Genomic DNA, 12,860 nt, shown 5'->3' on the forward strand with positions numbered 1-12,860 from the left:
GAACTCCAGCTCAGCTCCATCCGCCTATCACAGACACAGATCGGTGTCCCCGGAGGTGCCCCAAGGCCCAGCCTGGGTGGTTTCCTTTCAGACAGACAAAACATCCCCCGCAATTTTACCCTCGTCATCCAAGACAGCGGGCACTCGGAGCTTTTCCAGTGTTCTCACCCCCCTTAGCATGGCCTTCAGCCCAAATTCCTCAGGACTGAGCCACGGCCACGCTGCTTTCCCATGTGAAGGACTTCCATTTCTGTAGCCACTCCACAGTTTAATCTGCTTCCTCAGCAAAATTGTTACATATCCCAGGGAGTGGGATTGGTCCCACCAGCTGTCCCTGTACCTGAACAGGACCCCCAGGGCTGCTTTAAGCCCCTGCCTGTGTTTGATCAGAGGGATCCCATCCTGAGCTACTCCTGCTGTAGATCCAGACAACTAGTCCAGGCATTGATGCAGACATTTGGATTTAGGAATAACCAATCCCTTGAGTCTCCATTTTATGACTGGTGTGGAGAAGGAAAACTGCAGGTCAGAGGTGTTAATTGTCACCTTGTGCTGATGGAACAGGGGCAGGGAGGGAAGCAACAGGAATAACAGGTTTAAAATGTGTAAGATGGGAATTGAGGGGTGAAAGGAGTGGGGTTTGTTACCCTGAAGAGTTGAAAGGAGGGAATTTTAAGGGACAGGGTGTAACAATACTCACTCCATGGAAGATCAGGGTAAAGGCAGCAATGAGCTGTGGGTTTGGGTGAGCTCAGGACTGGCACGGCTCTGCCGTGTGCAGGCACGGGAATAGTCCTGGAGCTCCCTGGGAATGCCAGGGGACACTGGGAAGCTCACCAGAGGCACCCCCAGGAGGTCACCACTGACATCTCACAAACCATTAAATCCTCTCTGATCTCTCCTAAGGCAGTTTTGCAGCGCCAGGTTGGGAAGAGCTTTTAACACCCGCCAAAACATTCCAAGAGCCCCCAGATGTGGTTCTAGGTGAGAAAAGCAAGGTATGTAAGAACTTGGAATGTTCCTACTCCTGGTGATGGCAGCAGGAATTGTGCAAATGCCGTGTGTCAGACAATGGAAAAGGAGCAGGAACCCATCAAAGTGTGCAGATTCCTGAGAAAACACAGCTCCCCCTTGTCCAGTTCCCAAAGGACAGGCTATAATTATCAGGTACTCCCTCAAACACTGGATCTGTTTTCAGGCAGGGCTTCCTGGAGAAAGTGGCTCAGGAGCCAAAACAACAGGTGACAGAAGGAGGTCCCTTGGCTTTCAAGGGCACCGGCTCAGGCCGTGTCATCTGAGAGGAGCTCAAAAGCTCGGGGGTCGCTCCTGGAATGGAGCTGAAAGGCTCAGTGGTTACTCCTGGAATAAGACGAAGAGCCTCGTGCTTGGAAAGCTCCAGGATATCCCAGCCTGTTCCACTGGGCCTTCCCTGTCCCAGGGGTTTGACCAAACCTGCTGACAACCCCATCGAACTCGAAAAAAAAGAGTAAACTTAATTATTGTAGCTAATTGTTCAACCAGTACAACTTTAATTCAGACACTGGGGTTGTAACTGCTGGTTTCACATCCCAGGATGCTCAGAGAACTCTCCTCCCAGGCTGGTGTTTTCCATACTTCACAGAACAGGCCATTCCTATAAAATGATGTGGGGAAAAGCACCCCCAGGAGTTGTGTGACCTGCTGGAATCACCCTGAGAGAAGATTTTCTGAAGTTAAATGTCATTTTTAGCCTGTGCTAAGCAGCAATTAATACTAAATAATACTAACTATTTATAATACTAAATAATACTAAATATTTATAATACTAAATATTTATAAACAGTATTTCTGTTTCCCTCAATGATTCCTGTGCTCTGGTCTCCCTGAGAATATTTCCTTTTAGATTGTAGGAGCCTTTGGCCAATCCTTGCAATTCCAGCTATGAGAAATATTCCAACATCCAGCAGTGAATCCAGGTGAACTTTTAAACATTTAGGTCAAGAATTTCCCCCAAAGAGCAAAGTGGTCCCTTCCTGGCACGTGATTGTGGCCATCCCAAGGAATCTGCTGTAACCAAGTGTTGCATTAAATATTTTCCTCATTTTTCCTTAACCATTTCTCTCTTTTAGTGCCAATTTCAGCCAGAAGTGCTGACTCTAAGCCAGGCTTTTGCGCAGAGAGGATTTCACACTTGGTTTACTTCAGCTGAGTGGTGAATATATCAGCCCTGAACAGTGAATTCAAAAATTCCCTTTGATTGTTTCTCCTCGAGTCATGTAGCAGTAACCTATATGAAACACTTCAGACTTAAAGGCTTCTATTTTAAAATAACTAAATAGCTTTTTAAACAAAATTATGTGCAGCCTAAAGCAAAAAAAAAAAAAAAATCAAGGGAAAAAGGAATTTTCTTCCCAGGATTCTCCTGTGGTCTGAGGATATCGGGGTGAGAAGGCCCTGTAAGATTCCTCCAAGGGGACTCCTGAATTCTCTGAATATCTCCAGAAAATTACTGAATCATGATACAGTAAATGTCATATTTACTAGTAAATAATAATGTAATGTGTATATTAAATTTATAGTGGAGAACACACCAGGATGTAACAAAACCATCCCAGTGTCTTGGAATGGAAGATTTTGGTACTTGCACAGCAGCTGTTCCTGTAAGTCCTAATATTTCACTCCTTTTGGTCCTTTGTGTGACAATTACAAGAGCAAAACACAGAAAAAAACCTAACTTGTGCCTTTTTAAAAATAAACAGAAATCTTGGAAGAGAGAGGTTTATAAAACACAGTGAAATAGGGTTTGTTTTTGTTCCTGGAGGACACCTGAGATGGCAACAGGGAACCAGGAGGGTGAAAAAAGCAAATGAGAAAGGAGTTAACCAACTGAAAACTTCATTTTATTAACTTTGCTGACATTATTCAGAGCCAGCATTTAATATGCCTTTTGGAGGGAAGTTTTTCTTTAAAAATTCTCCTCCTTGTTATGGAGACACCTTTGATGAGGAAAAGAGTCCCTGGAGCTGGGAAGGAACAGCCAGGGGTGCTCCTCAGGTGAAAACTGGGACAAAACATCCCTTTTCCTTCCCAAGGCTTTCTTCTGTGTCATGAAGATCCACTGTGGGTTTTTTTTCAGGTGAAAATAACAGTAACAGGTGAAAATTAGAGCAGGTAATACAGGACCACTGGCTGGAGGAAAGGGGAAAGATGGGAAGCTGCTCACATCCAGCTTGATTTCAGACACGGTGAATAATTATCTTCTATCAAACCTTCAATAGACAGCTTTTAATCTCCACACTCACATCCCATAATAGTGCTGTGGCCCTCCCTACCCACAGACACGCAGGGCAACATCGCCCGTGGTTTTTGGGTACAGCTTCCTGCAGGAAGGGTGAGCCAACAGCCACAGCCCGGCCCAGGAAGCCCGGAGTGCGAAGCTGTTCCTGCCGGGGCTGGCCCCGAACAGCCCGTGATCATCTCCCGCTGACGGGGCAGGTTTGTTCCAGCAGCTCAGCCGCAGTCCTGCACCCCAGCAGGGAGAGAAACCCCACCCAGAATCAAACTTGTGGGTTGGGATAAACCAGGAATAGCAGGAAGGGTCATCCCTCACGGGAGACTCCCTGGAAAGCCACATCCACGGGAGGCTCTCCCTCAGAACCACAGCAGAACCTGCGGCACTTCTAACAAAATGCAGCCAAAGTTTGAAGTCCAAACTTTCCTTTAGAGGCATCTCCTGGTCTTTATTAAGCCCCGGGGAGCTGGAATTACAGGCAAAATTCACCTGGATTGAGGAGAGAAGAGGGAAAGGGGAAAAAAGAAGTGTTTCATTTTCCAGCTTGGGATGGTTGGGAGGGTTTTCTCATCTGTTGTCAAAGAAATGAGTGGTGACTTCAGATCCACCAGAGAGCACGTCACTGCTCACCAACTGGTGTCCTCAATTGCGTCATGCTGGAATCCCATTTGTATGTAGAATAATAATAACTCTTTATTTCAGTAATTTTGGGACACTAAAAGTTTGGAGTGTGGAAATCACTGTAGCTCCAGTTCACCACGGATGTAAAAATGGCCTTTCTCACTTGTAACCATCGTTAACCAAAGTCAAGCAGTTCCTGCTTCAGTGCTTGGAAACTCTTGTGGTAACTGTGTGGAGTAATTGTTTTTTTTAATTATTTTTTTAACATTTAGCGGGAGTTGCTGAACACAGAGGTGGCAAGAGATGTCTTGCTTTAGAAGGCTGATACGTGGAGGAAATAGTTCCGAGTTGCTGTGACCAGAGACTTCCTGCGGGGTGGTGGGGAGGCAAGAGCAGAGTAAATGCTGAGCAGGGGACGTGGGTGCAGGACACAGCAAACCACAGCTCTGCGTCACCAGAACACCCCAGCTGCAGGTTCCTTAGCCAGGAAACAGGGGCCCCACCCTGGGGTGTCCTGAGAACATGTGGCAGTGCTGAGCACAGGGGGACAGTTGGATTTGGGAGCTTTTCCAACCCTAACGATCCTGGGATTGTTTTCTTGACACGTAGATGGAACAAACACAGTAGGGTTTGCAGTGGCCAACGTGACAGGGTTGATCAGCAGGCAGTGCCCCCAGCTGTGCTTCCCTCTGGTCAAAACCTCCTCACAGAGGGAGCTTCTCAGGCTGGGGAAGCAGCACTGGGAGGGTCACATTACAATTGACTGTAATAACTGTTATAATATTTGACTAATAATTGACTGTTAATATTGGACTAATAATTGACTGTTAATATTTGACTGATAATTGACTGTTAGGCCCTTTGCAGGGTCTAAAGGGGCTCCAAGAGAGCTGGAGAGGGACTGGGGACAAGGCCTGGAGGGACAGCACACAGGGAATGGCTTCCCAGTGCCAGAGGGCAGGGTTGGATGGGATGTGAGGGTGGGGAGGCCCTGGCCCAGGGGTCCCAGAGAAGCTGTGGCTGCCCCTGTGACATAAAGGGACCTGGAGGTCAGAGAGGGTTCTGCTCCTCCTGCACTGAACTCAGCCAGGAATGGCCTGGGAACCAACTGGCTGCTCCACCAGATCCACACCATGATGTTCACCCCCAGCTGGTTCCTCAGACAACTGAGGTGCTGCTGTGGTACTTTCTGTGCAGGCTCAGTCCCTCGGGTGTCCTTGAGAGCAGGCACATTTCCCCTTACAGCAGCTCTAGCCCATTGCAGATCCTGTTTTCCCGCCTCTTTCTCCAAGATTCCAGCCCTTTTACATTCCCTGCCATGTCTCCACAGCCCACACCAGTTGAGACACATCCTCTCCCCTCCCAGTGACTGCTGTACTTCTGCAGAGGGTGGAAGCACCTGAAGAGAGGCACAGCCTCCCTCAGCACGCTGCTCTAGGAGTTACTGAGGGCTGGGAGAAACACCTGGAGGAAACAGAGCAAAAGGGCCCTGAACTGTGACACAGCCTGTGGTTCCCAGCCAGGGTGTCTGGGGTAAGAACGATCAGAGGGAGGGGAGACCTGGGGTGCTGCATCTCTGAGCAGTGTCACAGCAGCACTGACACCTCCTCAGCTCCATCTCCAGGATTCCCAGCCAAAGGAGGGCTATGGAGCTTCCCTGGTCTGCCCAAACGGAGCCACTTCCTCCTGATGTCACACGGATGCACAGGTGCCACCTCATGGCTCTGTGCTGACCCACACAGGGAGCGCTGGGAGACCTCAGACACAGAATCCCAGGATCACTGAGGTTGGAAAAGACCTTCAGGATAAAAGAGCCCACCCTGTGCCCCATCCCCACCTTGTCCCCCAGCCCAGAGCACTGAGTGCCACGGCCAGGCCTGCCTGGGACACCTCCAGGGCTGGGCACTCCAAACCTCCCTGGTTTGGCCCCTGCCAAGGCCTCACCACCCTTTCCAGCAACAAATTCCTCCTCAGGGCCAACCTGAGCCTCCCCTGGCACAGCTTGAGGCCGTTTCCCCTTGTCCTGTCCCTGTTCCCTGGGAACAGAGCCCGACCCCCCCGGCTCCCCCCTCCTGGCAGGGACTTGCAGAGCCAGAAGGTCCCCCCTGAGCCTCCTTTTCTCCAGGATGAGCCCCCTCAGCCGCTCCTGCTGCTCCAGACCCTTCCCAGCTCCCTCAGCCGCTCCCCACAGGACTCTCCAGCTCGGCTGCTGTTCCAGAAGTCACCGTTAACATTGTCAATCCTGCCCTGAATTCCACTTTCCCAGCTCAGGGTCAGACAGGTACTGGGAAGCACATCCTATCCATAGGGAATGGCAGCAGTGGGAGTAAAGCAGACCCCAGCACAAGCCCTGCCCAGGCCCAACCCTCCCATGCACACAGACCCTGCAAAGGGCCACAGCTGAAGGGACAATGGCCCAGTGTCCCCTGCCTTTGTCCCCCTGAGCTCGAGCTGCGATCAAAGTGCCTTTGTACGGACACGACAGCGACCAAGGGAAACCTCTGAGCCGACACTGCCGAGGTCAGGACGAGTTTAATCACAGACCAGCCTCTTCTGCACCAGGGAGCTTGGCCCTCATTTCTTCTTCCCCTTCTTTTTGGGAGAGCCAGGCCAGGGGTAGCCCCGGAACTCGAGGAAGGCAGCAGCGTTGTGGGCGATGTAGTAGGCGTTGAGCATGGCGGGGGGGCTGAGCACGTCCACCTCCTTCACCGCCGCCTTCTCCTTCTTCTTGGACTTCCCTTTGCCCCCCTTGGGCTTGGCTTTGTCTGCCTGCAGAGGGAAAACCACCACAAACCACTCAGGTGGGGGGCTTTATTGTCTCCCTCCTGGGGAGGGCATCCTGGGCTGGGAGAGCTGGGGGGGTTCCCTTGGAGAAGAGAAGGGTCCAGGGAGACCTGAGAGCCCCTTGCAGGGCCTAAAGGGGCTCCAGGAGAGCTGGAGAGGGACTGGGGACAAGGCCTGGAGGGACAGGACACAGGGAATGGCTTCCCAGTGCCAGAGGGCAGGGTTGGATGGGATGTGAGGGTGGGCAGGCCCTGGCCCAGGTTGACCAGAGAAGCTGTGGCTGCCCCTGGATCCCTGGAAGTGTCCCAGGGCAGCTTGGAGCACCCTGGGCTAGTGGAAGGTGTCCCTGCCCATGGCAGGAGGTGGGACTGGATGATCTCTGAGGTCCCTTCCAACCCAAACCATTCCATGACTTTTCAATCCCAAGACATCCCAGAAGAGCTGTTTTGTTGCATCCCAGCCCTGGCTCTCAGCTGGGCATTAACTGGGGAAGGCTGTGTGTGAAATGTTATTTTTTGTGCTATCAGTTCTAAAACATCCTTTTATGGCTCAAAGGAGACAAACTTTTGTGTTCTAGGCATAAAAACACAGCGTGAAAGAACATATAATAAATATAATATAATGGCCAGTCTTCGCGAGCGAAGATCCGGGGAAGGTCTTTCCACCTTCCAGCCTGTGCATTGGATTTTTTAGGTGAGACACAGTGTGCGCGGAACTGAGCCCACCCTTTAATCCTAAGGTTCATCTGCCGGGGCCAAGCGAGCTTGGACGGTGGCAGCGAGGTCCTTAGGACGTAGGTGGGTTGCCTTTAAGGCTAACGAGCCCCATCTGCCCGGGAGTGGCCCTGACCGGGAATCGAACCCGGGTCTCCACGGTGATAGCACAGCGCCTTTACCACTAGACCACCAGGGGCTCCGAAAGAACATATACAGGTAAAGAAACTTGTAGGTTCCTGGCTGGAATTTGGCCTGTAGCTGATCTTTCAACATAAAAAGGGCTTTATACAACATGTGCAAAGTTTTACAGCCTGCAGCCAGGAGCAGCAAAAGCCAAAAATCAGAATTTGGTGCATAATTGCTGACAAAGTGAATCTGGGCAGGTCAGTGTCCTGCAGCCATGAGAACGATTGGATATTGACTCCTTTTCTTTAAGAAGTGGTCTCAGCCCTGCTCAGAAGGATCACAGCTGTATTACCATGGCTGAGCCTCTTTGCTGAGCGGCTGGGACTCCACGTCAAGCCCTGCAGTGGGACCCTGCAACACAAAATCACAGCTGGGTTACAGGGGGCAAAGCACTGGGGGCAGTTCCAAATCAACTTTAAAGGGAAATAAAAATAGTTCCAGTTAGTTCAAGGTGTGTCGTTCCTAAAGGTGTTTCTTAGCAAATAATCCCCTGTGAAATCAGCTGCTCACTGCCAGACGGCAGGACCCTTTTCAGCAAGGCCTTGAGATGTACAATCATACAAGTATAGAATCTTTTAGGTTGGAAAAGACCTTTAAGGCCATGGAATCCAACCCTTCCCAGCACTGCCAAGGCCACCACTGACCATGTCCCCAAGTGCCACATCCCCAGGGCTTGGAAATCCCTCCAGGGCTGGGCACTCCAAACCTCCCTGGGCAGCCCCTGCCAAGGCCTCACCACCCTTTCCAGCAACAAATTCCTCCTCAGGGCCAACCTGAGCCTCCCCTGGCACAGCTTGAGGCCGTTTCCCCTTGTCCTGTCCCTGTTCCCTGGGAGCAGAGCCCGACCCCCCCCGGCTCCCCCCTCCTGGCAGGGACTTGCAGAGCCAGAAGGTCCCCCCTGAGCCTCCTTTTCTCCAGGATGAGCCCCCCCAGCTCTCTCAGCCGCTCCTGCTGCTCCAGCTCCTTCCCAGCCCCGTCGCCCTCGAGCTCCCCTGAGCCGCCTTTCCTCCCCGGCTGCCCCAGAGCCCTCACCCCGCCCCGAGCAGCAGCGGCCGGGCCTCACCTGCCCATGCCCGCAGCCCCCCAGCTCCGCAGCGCCCGCCCCTGTCCCTCAGGGCCGCCATGGCCGCCCCCCCACAGCGCGGCGTTGCCAGGGCAAAGGGGCGGCCACCGGGGCGGGGCCTGCCGCTGACGGACAGCCCCTTGACCAATCCGCTGCTGAGACAGACACCTCTTGACCAATCCGCTGTCGGGGGCGGGGCCTGCGACTGTTGCGGGCTTTAAAGCCCCGTGTAGGAAAAGGGCAGGAAAAGCTTTGGGGCTGAGGGGCTGAGGAGGATGAGGAGGGTGAGGAGGATGAGGAGGATGAGGAGGATGAGGAGGGATCGTGGAGTCACAGCCACACAGTCAGAGAAACACAGAACCCACCGCGTCGGGAAACACCTCCGGGATCATCAAATCCAAGCGTTACTCCAACCCCGCCGTGGTTACCGGAGCACGGCACTGGTGCCACATCCAGTCCCATCTTTCCCATGTCCGATCACACCCTCAGTAAAAAGTTTCTTCCCAATATCCAACCTAATGTGAGGGGGATGAAGGGACTGAGGAACTGAGGCGATGAGGGGAGTGAAGGGTACGAGGGGAATGAAGGGGATGAAGGGAATGAAGGGGATGAAAGGAATGAAGGGGATGAAAGGAATGAAGGGAATGGGGGGATGAAAGGGATGAGGGGATGAAGGGGATCAGGGGAATGCAGGGGATGAGGGACTAGAGGGGACCGAGGGGACATGAAGGGCTGAGGGCACATCAGGCACCATCCCTGTCCTTGTCCTCATCCTTGTCCTCATCCTGGTCTCCATCTCCTCGTCCTTGTCCCAATCCCAATCCCAATCCCAATCCCGACATTAGGCACAAAGAGTCGTTGTCTCGCCCCCCCCAGCCAAAAATCCCAGGGAAAGGCCCTAAGGAGGCGAACAAGGAGCCCCAAAGAGTTGATACCCGAGGGGAGGGAGGAAGGGCTGCTGAGCACAGGCTTGGAAAGCTCGGGGAGAGTAACGGGATATTCCCGGCCTGGGCAGGTTTTGGGATGGGTTGGGGGAGGTCTTTGGGCTGGGTTTGGGGGTGATTTTTGGGGGTGTTTTTGGTGTGGCTTGGGGGCGGTGTTTTTTTGTGATTTTGGGGGTGGTTTGGGGGTATTTTTGTGGTTTCAAATCTTCGTTCGCGAAGCCTAGCCATGATGTGGTAATTTTGGGAGAGGTTTTGGGATATTTTGGAAGTGGTTTTGGGGTGGTTTCAGGGTGTTTTGAGGGATTTTTTTGTGGGTGTTTGGGGATGTTTTTCGTGGGTATTTTTGTGGTGGTTTTTGGGGCGATTTTGGGGTGATTTGGGGTGTTTTTCAGATTTGCTGGGGGGTATTTTGGGGGTGTTTTTGTGGTGATTTTGGGGGTGGTTTTGGGGGTATTTTTAGGGTGATTTAGGGGAGCTTTGGGGTGGTTTGGGGTGATTTTTGGGGTATTTTGGGGGTGGTTTTGGAGCATCTTGGGGTGGGTTTGGGGTATTTTTGTGGTGTTTTTGGTGTAGTTTTGGGGCATTTTGGGGGTGATTTTTGGGGTGGTTTTAAGGTGATTTTTGAGGTGATTTTGAGGGTGGTTTGGGGCTGATTTCAGGGTATTTTGGGGGTGATTTTGGAGGTGGTTTGAGGGCATTTTTGGGTGATTTTGGAGATGTTTTCGGGTTGTTTTGGGGGAATTTTTGGGGGGTATTTCTGGGGTGATTTTGATAGTTGGTTTGGAGCGTTTTGAGGTGATTTTGGAGTCGTTTTGGGGGATTTTTGGGGTGATTTGGGGTGGTTTTGGGGCGATTTTGGGGTGGTTTTCAGATTTTTTGAGGTATTTTTGTGGGTGATTTTTGGGGTGATTTCAGGTGCCTTTGTGGTGATTTTGGGGGTGTTTTGGGGGTATTTTGGGGGTGATTTAGGGGAGCTTTGGGGTGATTTTGGGGTGATTTTTGGGGTATTTTGGGGGTGGTTTGGAGGTATTTTTGCTGTGATTTTGGGGGTGGTTTTGGAGCATCTTAGGGTGGGTCTGGGGCATTTTGGGGGTGATTTTTGGTGTGGTTTTGGGGGTATTTTTGGTTTGATTTTGGTGGTGCTTTTGGGGCGGTTTTGTGGTGATTTTAGGGTTTTTTTAGGGTATATTTGGAGTGATTTCAGGGTGTTTTGGGGTGATTTTGGGGGTGGTTTTGGGGAATTTTTGTGGGTGATTTTGGGTGATTTTAGGGGGGATTGGGGTGGTTTTAGGGTGATTTTGGGGTGATTTTGAGGGTGGTTTGGGGCTGATTTCAGGGTATTTTGGGGGTGATTTTGGAGGTGTTTTCGGGTTGTTTTGGGGATTTTTAGTATTTTGGGGTGATTTAGGGGGCTTTGAGGTATTTTGGGGTGATTTTGATGGTGGTTTAGGGTATTTTTGGGGTGATTTGGGGGTGGTTTTGGGGTGATTTTGGAGTGGTTTTCAGATTTTTGGAGAGTATTTTGGGGTGATTTCAGGTGTCTTTGGGTGATTTTGGGGTGTTTGGGGTATTTTGGGGTGATTTAGGAGTTTGGGGTGGTTTTGGGGTGATTTTTGGGGTGATTTTGGGGGTCTTTGGGTATTTTTGGGGTGATTTTGGAGTATTTAGGGCATTTTGAGAGTGATTTTGGGTGGTTTTGGGGTAGGTGATTTATGGTGTGATTTTTTGGTGAGTGATTTTGAGGGTGGTTTGGGGCTGATTTTAGGGTATTTTGGGGGTGATTTTGGAGGTGTTTTCGGGTTGTTTTGGGGGAATTTTTTTTTAGTATTTTTGGGGTGATTTAGGGAGGGCTTTGAGGTATTTTTGGGGTGATTTTGATGGTGGTTTGGGGCATTTTTGGGGTGATTTGGGGGTGGTTTTGGGGTGATTTTGGAGTGGTTTTCAGATTTTTTGGAGAGTATTTTTGGGGTGATTTCAGGTTGTCTTTGTGGTGATTTTGGGGGTGTTTTGGGGGTGATTTAGGGGAGCTTTGGGGTGGTTTGGGGTGATTTTTGGGGTATTTTGGGGGTCTTCTGGGAGTATTTTTGGGGTGATTTTGGAGTAGTTTAGGGGCATTTTGAGAGTGATTTTTGGGGTGGTTTTGGGGGTATTTTTGGTTTGATTTTGGTGGTGCTTTTGGGGCAGTTTTGTGGTGATTTTAGTGGGTTTTTTTAGGGTATATTTGGAGTGATTTCAGGGTGTTTTGGGGTGATTTTGGGGTGTTTTTGGGGAATTTTTGTGGGTGATTTTGGGGGGTTTTGGGGTGGTTTTAGGGTGATTTTGAGGGTGGTTTTGGGGCTGATTTCAGGGTATTTTGGGGGTGTTTTCAGGGAAGTTTTTGGGATGATTTTGAGTTGATTTTTGGGTTGATTTTGGTCGTGTCTTTGAGCTGATTTTTGGGTATTATGGGTGTGGTTTTGTGGTGTTTTGGGGTGATTTTCGTGTATTTTAGGGCTATTTGGAGAAATTTCGGGGAGGTATTTTTGGGGTGATTTTGGGGGAGGCTGCAGTATTTTGGGGATGATTTTTGGCGTGTTTTGGTGGTGTTTTGGGGCTGATTTTGGGAGTATTTTGGAGGTGGTTTGCAGGCTCTAATGGGATGGCTTTGGGATGATTTTTGGGCTGATATCAGGGTATTTTGGGGGTGATTTGGGGATTTTTTGCGGCATTTTTGGGGTGATTTTGAGGGGTTTTGGTGTGATTTTTGGGGCGGTTTTGGGGGGGGGGTGTTGGTGAAGGAAAGGATTCAACCACAGCAAACCCTTCCAGCAACCACCTGGAGGTGGAAAAAAGTAATTCTTTATACCCCAATCACCCCCAAAACTGAGCACGGAGGGGACCTGGAACCCCCTCCCTGCAGGGGAGGGATAAGGGATGTTCCTCCAGCAGGGCAGGAACCACCACACGCTTTGCTCGGGAAATGTCCCAGGAAACACCGAAAGGGTTGGTCCAGAAATGTGGTCTGCCAGGGAATTTTTAAGGAGAAGAAAATCTTCATTGTGATGAAAAAAAAAAAAAGGTTGAAATGGCTCCTGGTCGGCCTTGGGGAGACATAAATATTATATATATATAAATATATAATATATTAATAGGGGTTGCACTGGATGATCTCACAGGTCCTTTCCAACCCAGCTGATTCTGTGATTCTATACTATATGTAATAATATATATAATATACAATGTGAGAACATAAAGTATATATTACATAAGTATATTATATGTTATAATATATAATA

The 12,860-nt window shown here is 50.3% G+C and overlaps 1 protein-coding gene across 1 annotated transcript; it reads right to left on the minus strand.

The window, feature by feature from the left end:
• Positions 1–6,405: 6,405 nt before the first annotated feature.
• Positions 6,406–8,710, minus strand: SMKR1 (small lysine rich protein 1). The gene is made up of 3 exons (XM_050325058.1): positions 8,642–8,710; positions 7,871–7,929; positions 6,406–6,661 (listed from the first exon to the last, which is right to left on the minus strand). Exons 2-3 carry the CDS (start codon positions 7,871–7,873, stop codon positions 6,467–6,469), a joined length of 198 nt encoding a protein of 65 aa, XP_050181015.1. The 5' UTR covers positions 7,874–7,929; positions 8,642–8,710; the 3' UTR covers positions 6,406–6,466.
• Positions 8,711–12,860: the final 4,150 nt, after the last annotated feature.

The sequence above is a fragment of the Myiozetetes cayanensis genome, unplaced genomic scaffold, assembly GCF_022539395.1.
Source record: "Myiozetetes cayanensis isolate MyiCay16 unplaced genomic scaffold, myiCay2020 scf3, whole genome shotgun sequence".
Taxonomy (NCBI): Eukaryota; Metazoa; Chordata; class Aves; order Passeriformes; family Tyrannidae; genus Myiozetetes; species Myiozetetes cayanensis.